The sequence below is a fragment of the Caloenas nicobarica genome, chromosome 23 (genome assembly GCF_036013445.1).
Source record: "Caloenas nicobarica isolate bCalNic1 chromosome 23, bCalNic1.hap1, whole genome shotgun sequence".
Classification (NCBI taxonomy): Eukaryota; Metazoa; Chordata; class Aves; order Columbiformes; family Columbidae; genus Caloenas; species Caloenas nicobarica.
This window is the reverse complement of record NC_088267.1, coordinates 6,099,886-6,121,036: the sequence shown is the minus strand read 5'-3', so window position 1 is coordinate 6,121,036 and position 21,151 is coordinate 6,099,886. Positions and strand designations below refer to the sequence as shown.

At 53.0% G+C, this 21,151-nt stretch overlaps 2 protein-coding genes across 3 annotated transcripts in view; both read right to left on the bottom strand.

The window, feature by feature from the left end:
- Positions 1 to 1,151: 1,151 nt before the first annotated feature.
- On the bottom strand, positions 1,152 to 9,750 carry TMEM222 (transmembrane protein 222). The gene is made up of 6 exons (XM_065650570.1): positions 9,636 to 9,750; positions 7,317 to 7,401; positions 6,561 to 6,592; positions 5,752 to 5,848; positions 5,465 to 5,595; positions 1,152 to 4,491 (listed from the first exon to the last, which is right to left on the bottom strand). Exons 1-6 carry the CDS (start codon positions 9,746 to 9,748, stop codon positions 4,404 to 4,406), a joined length of 546 nt encoding a protein of 181 aa, XP_065506642.1. The 5' UTR covers positions 9,749 to 9,750; the 3' UTR covers positions 1,152 to 4,403.
- Positions 9,751 to 10,328: 578 nt separating this feature from the next.
- The window catches only part of WDTC1 (WD and tetratricopeptide repeats 1), a 31,061-nt gene continuing 20,238 nt past the window's right edge, over positions 10,329 to 21,151 (bottom strand). The window contains exons 13-17 of one of the 2 annotated variants that reach the window (XM_065650439.1): positions 19,176 to 19,411; positions 18,626 to 18,794; positions 18,011 to 18,203; positions 17,682 to 17,854; positions 10,329 to 16,114 (exon numbers count right to left, since the gene is read on the bottom strand). In XM_065650439.1, coding sequence (XP_065506511.1) covers positions 16,096 to 16,114; positions 17,682 to 17,854; positions 18,011 to 18,203; positions 18,626 to 18,794; positions 19,176 to 19,411 — 790 coding nt within the window. In that variant the 3' untranslated portion in view covers positions 10,329 to 16,095. Of the gene's footprint in view, positions 17,855 to 18,010; positions 18,204 to 18,625; positions 18,795 to 19,175; positions 19,412 to 21,151 lie in introns of both variants that reach the window. The other variant, XM_065650438.1, reaches the window with a different exon arrangement.

Sequence of the window (21,151 nt, the reverse complement as noted above, 5' to 3'; positions counted from 1 at the left end):
GTATCACACTGGTTGCTCCTGTATAATCCCAAAACACCAGGACCCGATGTGTGCGGCTCCGCTCCCACCCCCAGCCCCGCTCCCTGCAGCTCCTGAGACAGCAGAAATGAGTTTAAAACATCCTGACCCCCTCGGGAGGCGAGGAGAGACCCAGCAGGACAGTCAGGGCTGTACAGAACCACGGACGAGGGGCAGAGCGTGCTCCTGGGGGGGTTTTGCATCCTCCAGCGACAGATGGGTGCAGGATAAACCCCGGGGGGGACTTTGCCATCCCCCCCCGCTGCAGTTTCGCATCCCCGGAGCCAGAGCCAGAGCTGGAGCTCCCACAGCCACAGGGCGGTTTGGCTGGAGGGGCTGAGCAGGAGAGGATCCAGGTGGTGTTTTGTAAGATGGCTGCGCCGCCAAATCCCCCAGCCTTGTACACAACCTAATTTTAAGGCCGATCTGCTTCCCCCCACCGCGCGGCTTTGGCCTCTGGATATCAGATGTGACGGAAAATCGGCTGCTGCATTAGCAATCGGTGCGGCGCCCCGAGGCCCAGCTCCCCTCGCTGCCGGGTCAGGCAGCGGGTCCTGCTGGGAGGGGGGAAAAAACGAGGCTGGTTCTTCCCAGCCCGCTCTGCTCGCTGCAGCCCCAGCACTCGCGTCCCCTCCCCAACAGCCTGAGAAATGGAAAATGGGGAAAGGAGCCGGGAGGCTGCTGCTCCCAGCATCTGCAAAAACAGAGATGGCAGACGCTCAGGACTACGGAAAGGGAACAGCTGAAGGGGATCGACCCGCAAAAGGGGCTTTTCTGCTAAAAAAACCACTCGCCCCCCGTGCCCAGGGCTTTGAGAGCAGCAAAGGGAAGGAGCAGGCAGAGCCCCTTCTCCTCCCACACAAAACAAAGATCCTGAGCAGGTCTCTGGCTTCAAGACCCGGCATTAGAGCCTGGAAACAATTCCCCCACTGTGCAATTGGGTTCCTCCTGTCCCCAAAACCCCCCCTTCCCAACAGCAGGGCTGTGAGTTTTGCCCTGGGCAAAGGGTAAACTCGTAAAGTAAAAGGCGTGGGAGCTTCGGGGTCCGGCTCCTGCGGGCATGGGGTAAAACTGACCCCGCTCCTGGCTGGGAGAAGGAAAGAGTCTCAACTCGAAGAGATGTGGTGCTTGGAGACATCACAGAAATAAGTTTATTTCCCCTACCGTCAGGATTATGAAAGCATAGAAGCAAAGTTGAAATATTTACAAAGTAAATCCAGTGCCCCGCAGAGATCAAGAGAACAAAGGACGAGGGGATGGAGGGAAAGGAGGGGAGCAAAAAACTGGGATCTGGAAGGTGAAGTGAACCTTTAATGGGGCTCGTCAAAGGGGGCACTGGGAAGAAGCTGGTGGTGAGATGAAGGAAGCTGATGAAGGACGTTCCTCATCCGCCCACCCTCCTGCCACCTCCCGTGCCATGAGCAACCAGCCCACCCCCCGGAACCGCAGCCGGGGGCTGCAGTGCTGCTGGGAACCCCCTGCCCGGCACCGCTGGGTTTCCCCGCACCCCACAGTGCAGGAAGACCAGAAATCCCACCAGCCCACCCGCCTGTCCCACCTCTGCGGGCACCGTCCTTTGTTGTGGGGCTGCAGACAGCTTTGCGTGTCCAGCACGGACACGCGGGCTGGCTCTGCGGTACCTCGGCTTCGCGCCTCGCTCTCCCGTTTGCCGCGTTTCCTTCCTTCCTTCTTTCCTTCCCTTCCTTCCTCCGCGTCGGTGGAAGCAGGTCGGTCATTCAGCCAGGGCTTGGGCGAAGCATCACCGTCCTTCCCCAGCAGCAAACACTCCAACCGACTGCGAGGCCCCTGTGCTGCTCACGAAAACTCTCCATTCGAAACCCTGATCTGCTAAAAAGCATTAGGAGCAAACGACAAGGATTTTCGTGGTGGGGAATGGCACTCGACATGTTCTCCGAAGCCCCAGGAACGGGAACTGTGGCCGGCAGCCCCGCTCCCGGCCTCTCTCGACAACTCAAAGTCTCAGCTTTGGCAAGGCTTGTATAGCTTATCGATAAAACACTGAATCAACGTGTGACACAGGCCTAAGAGTCTCTAAGTTATTGCTACTGCGTAAGACAGGTTGGCTTCAGCCCTGGGGCCAGGGACTCCAAGCTCGTCACTCTGAGAAATCATACTTAAATTAAAAAAAAGAGGCAAAGGACTAATCTCTCCTGTTCACCTGCCTTGGAGGTTGTGGTTGGAGACTGCAGAGACACAGGGTAGCTTGGTAAGACGCCATCCTTTCATCGTAAGGTTCTCTTTGATCAAGATCTCTGCTTTCTGATCAGCCCCAGGCTCAGCCCGCTCTCCGGAGCCGAGGGGTCCGTACGGAGCAGACACCAATGACTATTTCGGTTCCGGGTAGATAGGGAAGGGCGCCGGGGTCTGCACAGCTCCATCCAGCACGGAAAGGCCAGCACCAGGTGACAGAGACGACTGGATGCGAGGGAGACGCGAGAGGTTTACGGACTTATTTAAAAGTGACCGCAGAAAAGGAGGAAAGGCAGAAATCGAGAGGCCTGAGCAGAGTCCCCAACCCTCCCACACGGCTCGAGGAGCTGGGGAGGTGGATGAAGATGAGGAGGCACATGGGGACGGGTCTGAGGGCCAGCAGGGTGATGGTGAACGGGCTTCCCAGTCAGAGGCAGCTACAGGGACAGCGGAGAGAAGCTTCCTGGCTGACTCCTCGAGGGCAAACACAGCAGGGACAAAGAGCTGGCCTTCCCACGCAGGACTGGAGAAGCTGTTCTCCTTCCTCTGCAGTCAGAGGGGATCTGCTCCACCACGCACAACCTTTCGGCCACGCTTTTTTTAAAAAGCCACTTGGCTCAGAGCCCTGGCATCTGCCGGTCAGAGCCTCAGCAAACACAGACCTGGACCTCTCGCCCTGGGGCACGTCCAAATCCCCTTCCTGCCCAGCGCTCCGGAACAATCTCTCCCCCTACTACCCATCCTGCCTGATCCAGAGCTTGAAAAGGGCCGTCAGCCCCCCCAGCGCTGCCAGACCAACATTTCTCCTACCAAGGCCAGTCCTGCAAAGCACTTTTACCCCAGGCGCACTCTTCAAAGGATGCCAAGGATGTAAATAGACCCTCTTGTTCACCATCCTGCAAGAAAGCCAGTGCCCCGGTTTGCTGCCCAACCTCAACTAGGATGATTTCTGGTCCCTTCACCTTTTCTTTTAATCTCCGATGGTCCCACTAAGCTCAGGTCTCAGGTGCTGCTCTCACAGACACTCTCAAAACCCGACACTAAGCCCTTCTGTCCCAGAAACACGTCCCTGCTGCTGCTGCCGCCTCTGCAGGCTCAGCTACGCTGCGACACACAAAGCACGAGGGATCAAAGGAAAGCAAGTGGCTCATGAGAAGTGCAACGACAATTTTAGACATTCGGAGCACAAGGAGAAGCAGGGAAGCTGCATTTTCTCTGGCACAAGCTAAAAGGGACTCAGCAGTAGACTCCCAGCTCTGCAGCAGGCTCCTGGAAGCGTGCACACTGCCACGAGCCAGGCCCAAGCCGCTCCATCGACTTTCCTGCCTTTCTGGGCTCACCAGCAGGACCAGACGGGTTTGCCCTGCCGCAGAGCGCTCCTCTGCGCGTCCTCTCAGCGTCCTGCCACCAACACCTTTCTGTCGCTACCGGGGAGACCATCAGTGCGTGCCGTGGCACTTACACCCTCAGGAAGAACCCCACACTTTGAAACGTGCTACAGGGAAACGACAACCCCTTCTTGGAGACCCAGGAAATTTGAGGAAGCAGCTGATGAAGTCTGCCAAGAGGAAACGGCCTCAAGTTGCGCCAGGGGAGGTTGAGGTTGGATCTTGGGAAAAATTTCTTCCCCAAAGGGCCATCGGGCATTGGAACAGGCTGCCCAGGGCAGTGGTGGAGTCACCATCCCTGGAGGGGTTGGACAGACGGAGATGAGGTTCTCAGGACATGGGGCAGTGCCAGGGCTGGGGAACGGTTGGACTCGATGATCCTGAGGGGCTTTTCCAACCAAAATGATTCCAAGAGGAAGAAACCAAGTGATCAGAGAGAACCTTACAAGGTGAACCAGGAGGCAAGCTTTGCCCTGCGGCTTTTTACTTGGCACTGAAAGCAAAGGTGCCCAGGTCTCTCTTTTCCTGCCTGCGTTTTTACCTACCGAACTGCAGAAAGGGAGCGAGCAGGAGGCATCAGGACCCCGACACTGGGAGACACCATCAACAGAACAAAACAGAAGGAAAAGAAGCCAGTTCCAGGAAACACAGATGAGCTGTTACAATGGAGTGGAGTTGCCACCTTCCCTGGAAAACACCTCGCAGAGCCCCGTGCCTCCATCTCGCTGGATCAGCCACAGTTTCGTCCTTCGTGTGCCCACGGAACTGGGGGGGTCACAGCTGCCATCACCGCAAGTGAAGCGTCAGAACAATGGTCACGATCATCCCCAAAAAGAGGACAAAGGGAAGCCAGGTCTTCACAAATCCCCCTACACTGCAATATGGAAAAAAGTGAGAGGGTTTAAATGTTAGAAACCAGTAGAGAAAGATGAGAGGGAGAGAAGGATGTGAGAATAACTGAAGAAATTAGAGGGAGACAGACACCCTTCTGACTTTCTCATCCACTGCTGGCACTGCCATGTATCACAACCTGGAGATCCAGTGCTAAAAATTGAGACTAAATCAGGGCCATAAACAACTGTATCATGAACAATAAGGCTGGACTCCCCTTCCAGCTTAAATTCAGGGTGAAGAGTAACACGTTTCATGTCTGCACAGACAGGAGGGGTGACAGGAGACCACAAAAAATGAAGCCCCATTACCACAGGCCTCATTATTCAGACTGCTGGTGTCCTTAACCAAGCCAGCAGGAACTATATTGGCCTACGAGCTGGTAGAGAAACTCTTCCAGAACAGGGAAGACCGAACAGAAATGGAGAAACTCAAAAGCTTTATGCAGAGCAGTCCTGGCAGAACCTCCTCTTCAGGCACAAGGAGCTGAAATGGAGATTAACTGCCCTTTCTAGGGAAGCTCGGGGTTTCCCTCTCCACTCAAGTTGGAAATCTGACTGGTTTTATGTAAACGAGATTCAAGAGAGGAAGATAAACCAGCAACCCTTGGGGACAAGGCCTCCTGTGATCTTATGTTCCGGCATAACCCCGCCAAAAGACAAGACAGAGTAAGATTTGCTTTAGTTTGCATTTCCCAAATTCCAGGCACCCTAAATGAGCTGTCAGATACGGTATTTCAGCAGCAGCATCTAGTGCAACCCAGAAAATTCTTGATTATTTTCCTAAGAGGCAGCAGGTGGTGACAGTACCACCTACCAGCAACATCCACCCACACGCTGTGGGGAGAGAGACTTTTCTCCCTTCTCCACAGGATGATCTGAAGCTTTGGAGGGTGAGGAAGAGCCAAAGAACCAGAGCCCCTTTGCCTGCTGAATCGAGCCCGCTCCTCAGCTCACCTTACGTACTTCCCATACAGGAGCGAGAAGAAGCAGAGTTTCACCATGTTCCAGGAGGTGCTGTTATCGTATCTCATCAAATTTAAAGCCAAAGCCACGTGAGAATGGCAATTATCACAGCAAAGGTTGTGCTGGAACAGAAAAAGGGGCGCGGGGTTAGAGGTCCTGTCCTTGAGGCTGCCCGGTTCCGCACGCTGTGACCTGCGGGTCCGGTTCCCGCAGCAAACACCCGAACACCGGGGAGATTTCCTCCCTGCGCAGACAGGACATCATCACCGCAGCCGTACCATTCGGTGCTTGTACTCCTCTGAGGCGTCGTGCACGGCCGTGTCCCAGGCGTTGGGACCCGTGGAGTAAACTTTGCCGGGATCCAGTTTCCAGTACCTAGGAGGATGAGAACAGATCCCTTGGCGTTACTGCTGCAGCTTCACAACTTTTTGCTGTTCCCAGCAGGAAGCTGCTTAAAGGATTTGGAGAAATCTGCTCCCTCCGGAGTGCAGGGAGCTGAGCTCGTCAAAACGAGTGGCCACAGAAACTACTGCTCAGCACCCTCAGCCCAACGGCACCCCAGAAACCGCAAGGGTGCAGACAAAACTCACCCGACAGAAACTGCGGAGCTCAGGGGCACAGACAAAACCCCGAATTGCTTTCACCCCCCATGACATGAAACCTTCAGGACATTCAAAATGCAAACTTGGTCTGACAGATCCATAAAACCCAGGCACCTCTGCTCCTCCCCCCAGAAAATCATTAACGAATGCAAGTGATGACAGTTCATTAGTGCAGCACAGACACTATTTACTCAGTGCACTTGTTGTTAACATTATTTTAAAATGTTTTAGCCTTTTTTTGTTTGGTTTTTTTTAATAAAGGCTCCATACAGCTCTAGTTATTAATACCACTACACTGCTGTCATGCTTCTAAAAATATTTAATTTAATGGGGTTTCTTGAAAAACAGAGACACAGCAGCCATCCACTTGAAATAGGGCACTTAAACAACAAGAAAAGCAATATTATAGCATGTCTGTCTCTGTGAATTAAAGGACATCTGCAGGTCACTTGGTTAGTTTAATAAAAACTAACAAGAGCACTTACTTCACTGGCTTCCCAAATGCCATGTTGTCTTCCTACAAAAAAGGAAAAACGTCTCAAGAGGATAACCCCGCGCAATATTCATGACATGCCTCTTGCTGGAAGGGCTCACAGCCCGCGATCGCGCAGTGATATAACTGTCACGGTGCCTCAGCAGTCTCAAGACACCAATCTTGGTGTGTCTGGATTTAGATTCCAATTGTTTTTGTACTCCTGTTCCGGGCACGAGTAGATTTATAAGCTCTGTGTGTGGTGATATCATCCAGCTATGTGGTATATGTACCTTTTCCCCCATTTTTATTTTATTTTTTTTCCCCCATTGTTAATACCTTGTTAATTCAAAGTTGTCTATGTCCCAATGTATTAAAAGTATTACTTAACCCAACTTAAAACTCCTTTACTTTCAAAATCCACCAGACTATAAAGTAGTTTAGAAGACAGACACATAACTGCTGCTGAGCAGCATGACAGCATCAGGAAGGCAGTTTCTCTTCCTCAGAATTAAGAGAATTTAGGTCCAAAATTCCCAGTTCAAAGCCCAGACTACAGGATTTTCTATCACAAGCCCCAAACCATCTCCACTGGCCAGCAGCCCATAGAGTAACCACAAAGATCATCAACTTCAGAAAAACATAAAGCTGTTACTTTGCAGAACTTTGAGTTACAAAAGCCCGAGGATGGCTCAAAAGTCACCAAGGAAGGTGAGCAGGAGACCCAGCCTAGATTCTGCTTAAGCACCCAGCTCCATCATCTACTTACGGACACAAAATACGGCCCTGCGAAGTCCCGAATGACTCCAGTCGACGTGCAGATGCCCATGTGGCCAATGATGGGGAAAAGCCATCTATGGAGGCAACAAACAAACCGTTAGGCTGAGATATAGAATCACTTTGGTTGGAAAAGCCCCTCAGGATCATCGAGTCCAACCGTTCCCCACCCCTGGCACTGCCCCATGTCCTGAGAACCTCATGTCCGTCTGTCCAGCCCCTCCAGGGACGGTGACTCCAGCACTGCCCTGGGCAGCCTGTTCCGATGCCCCACAGCCCTTTGGGGAAGAAATTGTTCCCCAGATCCAACCTCAACCTCCCCTGGCGCAACTTGAGGCCGTTTCCTCTGGTCCTGGCGCTTGTTCCTGGGGAGCAGAGCCCGACCCCCCCTGGCTCCAAGCTCCTTTCAGGCAGTTCAGAGATCAGAAGGTCTCCCCTCAGCTCCTGTTCTCCAGCTGAACCCCCAGCTCCCTCAGCCGCTCCCATCACACTTGTGCTCCAGCCCCTCACCAGCTCCGTTCCCTTCTCTCAACTCGCTCCAGCACCTCAAGGGCTTTCTTGTCCCAAGGGGCCCAAAACTGACCCCAGCATTCAAAGTGCAATATTCCATACTGCAGTTTTTCATGGCAAACTAGATTCAAGCATCCCAGACAGAGAATAGGGCTCCTGGCTCCAGGAAGAACATTCCCTCCCAAAAAGCTCGCATTTCTTCAAAGACCTTCTCCTCCCCTCTGGGTATTTACCGCCCCAGGGAGCAACAGATCTGTACCCCAACCCCCTTAGAAGCAAACACTTCAGGCCAAGCTCCAGCTCTCTCCCTCATCCTCCGGCGCTCTCAGGTTTGCCGACCTCTCTCCAATTTCTCACTCCTCTCTCTCCCTGAGGGACTGAGCGCAGTGACTAATATTTCAGAAGAAATCACAGCAACGCGACGCAGCGACAGGCTCACAAGTCACTGCTCAATCAGAGAGACCCTAAATCTATCAAAAAGAAACTGAGGTGGCTGGATGGTACAAAGAAAAATAAGCCGTACACGCTGCTAAATGCCACTGAGGTTATAAACAGCATAAAGCACCTGTCAATATAACCCTACAATGCAGAGAAAGGACCTTGCATGATTTGATCTTCTGCGCTTGCATCGCTTACCCTGTGCGTGTTCCGAGCTGGGGCGATGCAAAACAGCCAGCCGGTTTGGCTACCTGTGCAAGGTTTTATCAGCCAGGAGCTACGGCTGAATTTAACGCTGTCACGGCGCTGTCACCTTCAAAGGTCTAGACACTTCTTCCTTTTTCAGTTCTCCTCTCAGCACTGAGAAGCTTTCAAGCCTCCAAATCCAAGGATGACAGGAAATATTGGAGGGAGAAAACGGAGCTATTATGCAATCTAACGAGAGATTTTGCGAAACAACAACACTGAAATTTCTGCTGTGACACAAAATCAACAGGAAGGTGTCCCTGTTCATCGGGGAACGAACCCACAGACACACACGTGCCCGGTGACTCCAGCAGCAGGACGGCTCTCAGCACTCCCAGCAGGAGGTAAGAAGGTTAAAAGGTTTGGAAAATCCTCCAGGAAAAGACTAAGGTGGAAAATTTAAGCAATCAAAAAAGAAAAGAGGTAAAAATCCAAGCTGGTTTGTAGCTGTACGTGAGACAGCAAGAGGAAAGTTGCAGGTTCTTGCCGAGGAGTCCCGGAGCCGTTCCCAGCCCTGGCACCGACCGCGCCACGTCTTCTACCTGACTTCCAGCTCTGGCTCAGTAAACATTATCACCTGATTTGAGCCGGAGGGGAAGGGGAAGGCATAAAAACAAGCCTTTGTGTTCCCGGACTACCCCCAAAGCCACATTTTACAACTTTTCGTTTTCCCACGACTAGAGAAAAACTCAGACGTTCTCCTTGGAGCCTGCTTACGCTTGGCTGGGAAGCCAAATCAACTTCGACCTCATTAAAAGCAAAGTACAGAGGCTCTCCTGAAAGCACACGGCGCTCCAAGATCCCTGGAGCCAAACCTTTGCTCCCCAAACCTGCCAGGCTTCCCACGTCCCGCTGGATCCTCAAGTACAGACAAGCCCGCTCACCGCAAAGCGTCCCCCACACACGCCCTGGCTGCGGGCAGAGCAGAGCAGAGCCCTTCCCCGGGGCCAGAGCCCTGGAGCAGCCGGGCCCCCCGAGCGGCCCGGGCCCGCCGGAGCAGCCGGGTCCCAGCACAGGCCCCTGGAGAGGTGAGGGGGCCCCGGGCCCGGCCTTGTCCCCGCAGCGAGGCGCAGGCCCCGGCCTCAGGCAGGCCGCCCGCCGCCGGGCCCGCACTCACGTCAGGACGGGGATGGGTGTCCACACCACGCAGTACGGGAAGCGGCCGCGCTCGGCGTCCAGCCCGGCCCCGCCGCCATTGAACTGCTTCATCTTGGCCTCCGCTTCCGCCATCACCGGGGGCCGCCCCCTCCGCTCGACGCGCTCGCGTCACTTCCTGGAGACCGCGCCCAGCTTCCGGGCACGGCTGGTAACCAGGAAGTGAGAGCACAGGCCGGCCCCGGCGCGGGGTGGGGGGGCAGCCCCGGCCGGGCCCAGCGCCCCCTCCTCAGGGTCCCCCCGGATTTGGGGCGGGGGTTCCGGGCTGGAAGGGCCCCGGGGCTCACCCACAGCCGCCCCATGGAGCCTGTGCTCGCTGCTCTCGGAGCCTCCCGCATCCCCCAGCCCCGCCGCGGCCTCGTGTGGCGCAGAAGGGCCGAGGTTTGGTTCAAGCAGAGGCTCCTGCTCCGGCAAAGCTCCTCCGGGCAGGTACCTTCACCCCTCACACCTACCTTGTGCAGATCCACCACACGAACCTCAGCAGCAAACTTCTCCTGTTGCTTTTCCAAAGATCAGAAGCTGGAGGAGCCGTTCTGGGAGCTGCCAGGTCAAAAACCCTCTTAGGAAAGTGCCAAAGCAGAAATAAGCAGCGCACCAAGGTGTGGAACAGCATTTACAAATGGAGAAGCGGATTAGAAAAATAACAATTGCTTTATTAGGAAGTTTAATTCAAACTACACGAGAGAGCTGAAGAAGAAACACGTTTATTCCAGATTTCCACCCCACCACAACACACTCAGCAGAACACAGTGGGACGAACGGGGAGGATGGAGCTTGTCCCAGGCTGGGGCCGTTCTGCCCCGCGGGGCCAGGACCCCTGCCCAGCCCCACTCTCCGCTTCGCCTCCGTCCCTGCTTTCCTTGGAAGCTGCTCCTTTCCTCCCCGCACAGAGACCTCGAGCTGCGTTTCCCTGCAAGGCTCATGGTCACCAGAGCTCCCCGGCGCAGGTTGTGGTGTCACACAGCACAACGCCACGGAGTTTTGCTAATAAAACAAGTCTTGGACTCGTCCTCCTCCCTCGTAGCTCCGGCACGCCGAGCAGAGGCAACGCAGAGCAAGCACTCTGGCTTTTGTTATTAGCAAACCCTGTTAATTGCCAGAGCCGCGTTCTGAACAGTCATCACAAACTTAGTGCTTCCAACTAACAACACCACTTTCTACTGAAATTTCTCTCCTTCATCAAAGACTGTTCTTATCTCTACTTGATGCGTTCTGCTTTCTGTTACCCGACTTTGCTCAGTAATCGAGTCCAACCTTCCACATTTGTCAATGCTCACTATATTTTAGACGAGTGAAGCTTCCAGCTGGAAAGCCCAGGAGACCGGTAACCTCTGCCCGCCACAGAGAGAATAAATTTGGAGCTGCTGGCGTGGCAGTGGGAAGCACTGGCTAACAATCTAGGTTAGAGGTGGCCCTACCCGCCCTCAGTACACGCTAACTTGTCGTATGAGTACTCAGGCTTCAAAAAAAACTAGCTTAGTAACGCATTGCAGACTACATTTCCAAGCCCTCAAGAGATCATCTACTATCCCACCTTATTTCCTAGTCTAGACCATGTTTTGGGCCGGCCCCTCCGAGCGGGAGGGCGGCTCCAGAGGCACCAGGACGGAAGCAGAGCCTGTGCTGAGCGGCTCACGCCAAGCTGCAGCGCAGGCATCGTCCCAGCGTGGCCTGTCGCCGCGTCAGAGTCCAGCAAGAGCCTGACATCACGCTCCTCGGAATCTGACAGTGAGGGAATTCCCAAAATAGTTCGGTTCCAAAAGAAAGCCGAGGAAACGCAGAGACTCCTGAGAGCAAAGCCATGCCCAGTGCTTTGGTTTCTAACAGCCGCTTCCTATTTTGGCACTTCGGCTGGAAGATGCACACAAAGGTTGTGTGTGTTGCAGTGAACACTTTTTGTTCGATGAATTAATACTTGCATTGATTTGCTCCAGGCTAACAGAAATATCAGAGATTGTTTGAATCTATGAGAAAGGGACCAGTGTTCACATCAGCTAATGTGGTCCTGGCGCGTCTGTCGGATTAGGCGATGGATTTGCTCTTCCTGCTCGTGTCTCGGAGGCTGCCAAGCAGCGTATCACCAGGGACCAGCTCCCCTGGCACGTCCCACAGCGAGGACAACGCCAACAGCCTCAGCAGGACGTGTCCCCCACGGTGCCACCTCGCGCCCTCCCGCGAGGGCAGGGGCCACTCCGGTCATCCCAGTTTATTCCCTCTTAAACCAAATGCAGGAAGGCAAACCCTGCTGCGGCAGCACGGGAAGAACACCGTTTTCCCCAGGCTGGATTAAAAAAAAATAATAATCAATACAGCACTCCTGTACTGCACAGCTTTCTTTTGTGTTTGTCAGGCAAGCAGAAGGGCTTTCCAGCCCCAGTACTGCACTGGCAGCAAACGGGTGAGCTGTAGCTGACAGCAGGGTCTTCCTAGTGACAACTGGAAAGCTGCTGCTGTTCTACTGCTATTGATCTAAGCAGAATACAAAACACCTGAAGTCAGCAGGGAAAAATAGCTGCAGTTGGAAAGAAACCACGGGGAGGGGGGAGGAACAGGGAGGGGAGAGCAGGTAAGAAGTTCTCCATGCATAAAATTAAAGGCCGGGCTTTTTATTGCAGCTATCTTGCCTGCCGACAATACTGGATCGATGCTCAGAGCAGGAATTCTGCCATCATTGTTTTTGCAATCTCTCATTTGAGGAGAAACAAAAGGTTTCACTCCCATTTCTGCCAGCGCTTTGCCACCGATGGCTCCTCTCTCCCATCAGCCCGAGGATGTTTGTCCTCAAGATCTTTTCCTACTCGCTGCAGGTGCCAGCGCATCACTCACACCCCAGAGATGTGGAGCCTTTCTGAGAGGAGCAGAGCCCGTCCGCTCCGGGAAGGAGCTCACCCGGGTTTGGGGTTGTCCACACCACCGCCATGGCTCTGGCTGGAGCTCAGCCTGGGAGGGATTTTCAGTTCCCTCCCCTTTCTACCCCGGCTCATCCCTGAGCCTGAAAGAAGCCGGCACCCAGCCAGCTCTTGTTCAGCAAGCGGCTTCCTTGGGAACCTTCCCTGTTGTGACAGCTCCAACATTACAGGGGCTGCCAGAACCAAACCACTCAAGGAAAAGATCCCCTCCCCCTTCTGACATTGACAACCGAGGCAGCAGCAGGCGACACCGCACACAGGAGTCGATTTAAAATGTCACCGAGGCACAGGCTGATGGAGGACACCAAGGCGTCCTTACCCCCACCCTGGAGGTGATGCTGGGGTGGGTTGTTTTGCGTTCGTGTTGTTCCTTTCCCGTTGGTCCGTGCCTGCCGCAAGCTGACAGCCTCTAATCGCTCAGTGTGAACCAGAAACGTCACGCTCATCTGTAGCGACGCTGGTGCTACTCACAAGCGCAAGAACATACGCAGGCTCGGCCACCCACCCCAAAAGCGATGCCCTTAAGCCGTCTCACCCCTCAGCTTTAACCTGCAGGTCTTTTCTGCGTCCCTGTCACTCCAGAGCTGCATTTCTTTCTCTCTCCCTCTCCAACTGACACAGCTGAGCCACAGGGCAACTTTTCTGTTTAAAGGGAAAGCCACCGGTTTCTTAGGGACAAGAGGCACAGGGTGGAAGAGCTCAGAGCCAAGCACTGGTCACGATGATTTCTCAGCTATGAAATCCAAAACTGGACCCACCTTCCCTCCCCATCAGCCTCGCCTCCTGCAGCAGCAAGGCCTGAACAAGCTATGAGGAGCAGAACGGGCAGAGACTGAATTCCTCCCCACAACAGCAGCAGTTTGCTGACATCCTGCTCTTTGTTTCACGCAGACAGGAGCCAACTCGAGCCCTTTGCAGACTCATTCCCGGCACTGTGAACGGTTACATCAGAAAAAAGTGACCTCAGCAGCACGGCTATGACTGTTCCTCTCCCCACATCCCAGAGGATATCGCTCCTCTCCCTCCTCAACCCAATTCCCTTACCTAAATTACAAATCAAACTCATATTTTCTGGGTCCTTCTAGCCATTTTTGCCCACATTTCAACCACTCAGCATCCCCCTCCATGCTTCCTCTTTGTCTAACCATTCAACCCAAGATCTGACCTAATTAGTTGATTGCCAGTTCCAGCTGTGGATGCACATTGCTTTGGTAGAGCAGAGCTGGTTTGTAAAGCAATCATTTCTATCAGAGAGGATCTGAAATGAAGAGGCCTCAAAGGGCCTTCAGCTGAAGGGTGTCCAATGAGAATTTTGAAAATAAGAGTTCAAATGGATTCTGAAAACAGCAGACTGGGTTTCTAACTCTTATTTAAGGCCTGGCATTCTGCAGCTTGGAGGGCAGGAAAGTATTTGAGAGGTTTTGCAGCAGGAGCCCAGAGGAGAAAGTGAGTTTGTGATATCCTAAAGGGATCATCTCTGGGTCTAAACACTGGTGTCCTACACGCCACGCTGCGCGCAAGACGCTTTAAGGCAATAAGTAGGTTGTTTCTGAGAGTGGAACCATCTTGGAAGGTCAGTCAGCATCACGGTGACTCAGGGAGGTGACCCTGGGTCTATCCCACAGCCAAAGCCACCAGCGCTCTGCTGCTCAGGGCAAGACGCTATTTAAGAAGTGCTAAAAGGCAAAGATGGGCTCATCTTCCCTACTCAGCTTTTTGCCACCCCACTCACCTCTAACTCTTGGATTCAGCATGGACTCAAAGACAATTTTATCTATTTTTACCCCCCACGCTGACAACACACAATTCGGGAAACTAACTCCCTCCAGCAAGCCCCTGCAGCCATCCTCATCCTCACCCCAACATTTGCAGCTTTAGCTCTAAACCAGGCGCCGGAGGTGGACACTGCTCCTGCTCCACCGCCAGCTCTGAGCTCCTGCACCTGGATAAACCAACATCAGCACTAACTCAGTAGCCACCACCACTTACAAACCACATTTTGGGCTCCCCACTCCCCGCTCAAGTTTCCTGGGGCCTCTGCTCTCCATGAAGCAGCAGAGACAACATCCAGCCCAACCTGCCCGCCCTCCACCCACCCGTGTCCACCTCCAGAGAGGAGAAAGGTAGAACAAAGCCAGAACAATCCCCCAAAGAAAATGACACCAAGAAAGAACTAGAACAAAGAATTGTTTAATTGCTTAACCCTTTCTCTTCCAGGGACCAGAGAAACAAGTTTTCTGCTCCTTCTAACGAGGGCAGTAAGGCTTGTGTGTTACCTCTACAACTGCAGGGGCAAAGTTTACGAGATGATCATCTTTTAGTACTTGAAAAAGCGAGAAGCAATGGTCATCGCAACACTAAGAGAGTCCTAGAGTCTCCTAACGGAGAGCCCATTGCTAGAATACAAAAATAAAGGAGGTGTCCCTGCATATCCCAGGCTAGAAAGAGTTAACCAGAAAGAGCAGGAAGAAGCTTTCCCAAAGAGGGGGTTGAAGTAAACAGCAGAGGTCAATAAAGCAACATCTTCTCCCTACTTCCCCAGCATGTTTTTTCCTTCACCAATAAATACAAATGTCTCATTAACAAGCGACAAAGCGGGTAATCTGCCCACGACAAGGGGAAAGGGGGCTAGAGGCAGAAAGATTTTTCTCTCCCCTTCTCTCCCATTATTATTTCTCTTTTTTAACCAAAGCAGCCATTAAAAAAACAACAATCCACTGCAGAGGCAGGGAACCTTGGAGCTTTCGCACTGCAACTGGCAGGTAAAAGAGCTGCACTGTCTCACAAGGGTAAAAACAACAAAAAATAGCTGCCACAGCAAAAGGTGAATGGGGAGGGAGAGGTCTGTTCTCTTCAGAGCTTTCCATCTCAGTCTCTCGGTTTAAAAATCAAAGGCTGCAGACATTGTCTACTGAAAGCTGAAAAAAAAAAAAGTTTGAGTGGGAGGAGAAGCGGGGGGGGGGAAAAAAAAAAGAGGATGCGTCTAGTAGGAAAGCCTTAAGAAAAAAAAAGCCCAGACCATGTCAAAAAGCCACCCAAGTGAGAAGAATTTTCTGCTGCCTCCAGGTTTTGAAGAGCTTTGAGTGTTGGGGTACACAGGGGTTGGGGGAGCTTGTACACAACCAAACAGGGAAACTGAGGAAGGAGTCATGTCTACCGCGCTGGTACGGCGTGAAAACACGGCAAGGTGGCCTCGGCAGCCAAGTGATAACCTGTGACAGGAGAGCTCTGCTTCTGCAGGGGATGGACGGCCGGTCTGCCAGCCCAGCCAGGCATTCCTGGGCGCTGAGGGACACGCTCCCACAAGACTGGGGCTTTGGTAAGGCTCGGTTTTACCCAAACGTGAAAGAGCAGATGGACATCTTAGTCTGAGAGGCAGAGATCAGGTGCCACTTAGCTCCACTGCGATGACAAGGGGGCCACGAGGGATCTCTCCATGCAGGGAACAGTGTCCTTGGAGAGATGCTGCCAGCTACGAGGCTCTGACCTCTCTCCTTCCCGCGCAAGGCTCGTTCATCTCAAAAGGACTGTTCTGGAAGGGAGAGGAAGCCGGTTACCACTGCGCAGTCTCTCTCATCAACACCTGGCAGCCAGAGAAGGAAAGGGGAGGCCTCTCATCTTTCCACAGCAGGAAGACCAGGGATTGCAGCACATGGAAGAACAGCCCTAACACAGCAAACACACGCGCGCACGCTCTCCCAGACACACACCTCGCACCCCTGGGACCAGGCCAGCATGTTCAGACCTTCGGCAGTAAGAGATACAAGACAGTGCGGAGCAGTTAAGATCTCCAGGGGCTCTTTGGTCTTAGTTGATAGTCCTAGAAAAAAAACCAACCTCTTCGGATTCGGTTGTAGCACAGCTGCGTAAGATCTATTTGATATTTAGTGTTTGGCAACTGCAAGAGGGAAAAACAAAGCTGCGCATTACATGAGGGGGGAGGAACGGAAGAACAGTGCTGCATTTCTAGGTGTGTTCCTGGCTTTGCAGCCAGAGTCAGTGTGTGGAGAGCGGGAAGCGGAAGGGGGGTTCCTGAGAGGACCACTAATCCATCGGCCGTTACACCAGCGAGGAGGCGGGGGAGGCCCACCTTGGGCGAGACAGAGCGGCTCACCGCACAAAAATGCTGCTGTCTAAAAGCTCCAAACTTTGTCACCATGTCCATGTTGTAGCTAATGTTCTCAGCTCCTGCACAGGTGACATGGAGAGGAGAAGGTGAATACAGCTACACACAAGTTTGGGCAACAGAGAAGGTCTGAACGAGTGTCGTTACCAGCCCCTTTCCTCAGCAGCTTTAGCTACGCGCGTCCCAGGACCCTGATCAAACCTGCTCCCGTTGCTGTCACCTCTCTCCACAGGTTCACAGACTACAGAAAAAAGTATCAGAGCTGGGCAAGCACCCCCTGCCCTGTTGAGCTGCACACACTCAGCACCTTCACTGATTCATCAACTAAGACAGATGCCCAGGGACAAGACAGGCAAGATCCAGTCCTTAAAACAACACAGCCACATCTGGTGACAACGTGTTAGAGATGGAAGCCAGAAAGAAAAATGTTATGGGACAAAATAGGTGTTTCGTGGCCAACAACCCTAAAGCAGGGGCCTCTAGATGGGCTGGTAGCACAAAAGCAGAGTGAAGCTTTCAAGACCAAGATCACTGCAGTAAATTCATTCCATAACCCCTGCCCTAGGTTTGTATTTTATTCAGGAATTTAACATCCCGTCTGCAAATGCATGAATGCAGGCAACACCCTCCTCTACCAGATCACACAGCAGCTCTGGAAAAATACATGGCCAGCTTACACTGCTCACAGACAACTCAAAGACCCCTGTTGGGACTAAACTCCACTAAAGGCAAACCCCAGACTGCACTGCCATGCTGCTCAGTAGCCTGACAGGAGGAGGAGGAGGTGGTGGCGACGGTTTAAAGAGACAGCCGCTCCTGCCCCTGCCAGCTTGTCCTACTCTGTGCATAGTGCGAAACAGTGCAGTCGTTCGTCAGAGAAAGTTCAGGACCAAGGAAACTAGGTTCCCTTTCAGCCAAACAATTAGAGGAAGGAGAGGCAGTTCTGTTTTAGCTGGGCCGGCACTGGACTTGCCCCTCTGAGCTGTCTTCATCATCTGAGCCTCCAGCCCCGCCACTGGTCAGTCCTGTAATCCGGTACCCCATGTTGAGCAACATCACCTCCAGCGGGTCGGCATTCATCCGCCTCTGGTTGGCTTGGGAAGCACCTTCCATGTCTACTACCACGCGGCCATTGAGAGTTTCACTCTGCAAAAAAAAGAAAAAAAAAGAGACAACTCAGCAAGACAGCGCTAGGACCAAAGAGGGGCTGTTACTGCTGCTGTGACTCTCAAGAGATCCCAGAAGGAAAGAGCACGGTGCGTTACATGTCACGACAAGACAGTCTCTGACAGTGGCTCTTACCTCTGGCCTCGGGTTCCACAGTCGTACAACCGGGTCGATGCCGCTGGTAGCCAGGAAGCAGTAACTGGGATGAGGCTGGAGACAATTCACAATCGACTCGTCTCCCTGCAGCACTCTAACGAGGTTGGTGGTTTCTTTCTCCCAGATGAAGAAGGAGCCGTCATCTGACCCACTGACTATGTACTGTGCATTGCTAGGGTGAGAGGAGCAGAGGCTGGAGATCACGGCTCAGAGCCAAGGCTAGTCTCTAGCAGACAGCAGAATCTCAGTTGGCGTCTATAATCAGCAGGCTGCCACCCCTCATGCTTATGGGTCCAGACAAAGCTTTTTGTGTTGCTTCCCTCCATCCCCAGGATTCGCGTTTTCAATCCCAAATGGCTTTTCTGAAACGCTAGCCCAACCGGGTCCTCCGTGGATCTGCTACCAAACCAGCTATTCATGCAGCCACACAAGGAGGAGGGTTTCTGTCATCTTTTTCAACCCTGCAAACTGGTGTCAGTGGCATTTTATGAACAGTCACATGGGGCTACGCGTGAGGCTTTATCCGATGGAAGAGAGCACTCTGCTGCTGCTCACACTCCTGTCCTGCATCCCTATTATGCTCTGCCAACATACCTGCCAAAGAAATTGGCCTCTTTGATGTCTGTAGTAGTGTTACAGTGGCCACAATATCGGAATTTGTAGTCGTAGCTGCGCTCCCTCAGCACCATCTCATCCTCTGAGATGGAATCCTTGCGGCCTGTGGCTCGCAGACGGATGGGGCCACCCCCTTTCTTGTCTTCAGCTGGAAAGACAACAGATTTCCCTCATCAGAATTTGGGGAAGAACATGTTCTCAGCAAACAGAAAGCACCCTAGGAGACCCCAACAGCCTTAGAGAAGAGTTAAGGACAATTCCAGCAGCGAGCAGGGCTTACAGCACAAGCTTCCTTCCAGATTATCTCCTGGGCACATCAGACTCCTTTTATCATACGCTCGTTCAAGTGCAAACCAGGCCCAGGCGCAAGGAAAGAACAGGCTCCAGCCAGTTTTTGTGCACAATAACAATCAATCTCTCTCACAAGTCAGAGCTTTACTTCAGAGAGACAGTTTAAGGAGAAAACTCCTCATCCGATCATTAGATTTTGGTATAACCTTGAAGAACCACCCTGGCCACTGGCACTCACCGTTATCGCTCTTGGAGAAGAGGGCTGCGTTGATGTCCCTGTCTAGCGCGTCGCAGGCACTGCTGTGTGCTTGTTCTGGGAACTTCCCTTTAAAGTCATCCAGACACTCCAGCGCTTCTGCCACGTACTTGAGTTCAAAGAGACAGCGGGCGAGACGGAAATGGGCCTTCAGGTGGCACGGATTCAGGGATATGGCCTTCAAGCAGTCTCTTAATGCATCGTAATGGTCCCCATCCCTGAAGAAAAAGCAGGGGTGGGTTAGATAGCCCAAGCGGAAACAGCAAATGTTTTCCACTGCTGTTTCCCAGCCCTTGTTTCACCCCACAGCTTGTTTCCAAAAAGCAGACAGCCCACAAGCTCACGGACTAACAGCATTTGCTGTTTCCCAGGGGTACTATCTGACCAAGCCCGGCTTCTCCACACGTTAGAGAGCAGTGTAGGGGGAAAGGGAGCTGGGGATCCTGGGGACAGCAGGGTGACCATGAGCCAGCACTGGGCCCTTGTGGCCAGGAAGGCCAATGGGACCTGGGGGGGATTAGGAGGGGGTGGTCAGTAGGTCAGAGAGGTTCTCCTGCCCCTCTGCTCTGCCCTGGGGAGACCTCATCTGGAATGTTGTGTCCAGTTCTGGGCCCCTCAGTTCCAGAAGGACAGGGAACTGCTGGAGAGAGTCCAGCGCAGCCACGAAGATGCTGAAGGGAGTGGAGCATCTCCCGTGTGAGGAAAGGCTGAGGAGCTGGGGCTCTGGAGCTGGAGAAGAGGAGACTGAGGGGTGACTCATTCATGGTGATCAACATGGAAAGGGGGAGTATCAGGAGGATGGAGCCAGGCTCTTCTGGGTGACAACTAGTGATAGGACAAGGGGCAATGGGTGCAAACTGGAACACAGGAGGCTCCACTTAAAGATGAGAAGAAACTTCTTCCCAGTGAGAGTAACAGAACACTGGAACAGGCTGCCCAGGGAGGTTGTGGAGTCTCCTTCTCTGCAGACATTCCAACCCGCCTGGACACCTTCCTGTGTAACCTCATCTGGGTGTTCCTGCTCCGGCGGGGGATTGCACTGGATGAGCTTTCGAGGTCCCTTCCAATCCCTGACATTCTGGGATTCTGCAACCGCGCAGCGAAGGCCCAGCAAGTCCTGACCTGCCATTTTAAATCCGACAGAGCTGATCTCACAGAGAGAACACATTTCGGGAAGTCCTTTGAAGATGGAGGATGCAGGAGCCCTCTGGCCAAGCAGACACAAGGCCTCTCCTGCAAAGGCGAGCGGGGCTTCTGGCAGCGTGGCGGCTCACGCGTGCCCCTGTGTGGACGCACGGCGTGGCAGCATGTTTCCCTGCCCACAGCCACTTGTAGCCCTCAAGGAGCTATGGAACCACCGCACTTCACAGCCCTGATGGATAAATGTGTAAAGCAGCAGTCTTTTCTCACCCTCACAGGAAAAATCGGAAAGTTTTAGAAACAAGCGTTACAGCAGACTGGTGTCATAATGGATATTTATATCCTATTTACAGTTACTGGACGCTACGCTTCATTTCCCCAAGCTGTGGGAATAAGAATGGCTCTGTGTGTGCTCTGGAATGGGGGAGACTTGAGGAACCCTGCATGCTGGTATCCAGTTCAGACTGAGGGAGACTGAGAAGTCAGCCAGGGCTCATGCCTGGTGTACCAACATCACAGAATCAGCATATCGTTTTGGTCAGAAAAGATCTTTAAGATCATAGAGTCCAACCATTAACCTCACACTAGAAATCAGCTAAGTACCGTGAGCGTAGACCCTAAAAGCAATCTGGAGAGTGATGCAGTTGGCTCTTAACAGCAAATTTTCAAAGGACAGCCTTAGAAGTGCTGCAGGGTACGAGCAGCATCTTAAGGGAGAAGAGCAAGGGGAGGTTCAGAAATTAGAGACCTCCTTTTTCTCCAGACCTCTCCAGTTTTCAGAGAATGAGGCCAAAGCAAGACCTGCAGTATTCTGTGGC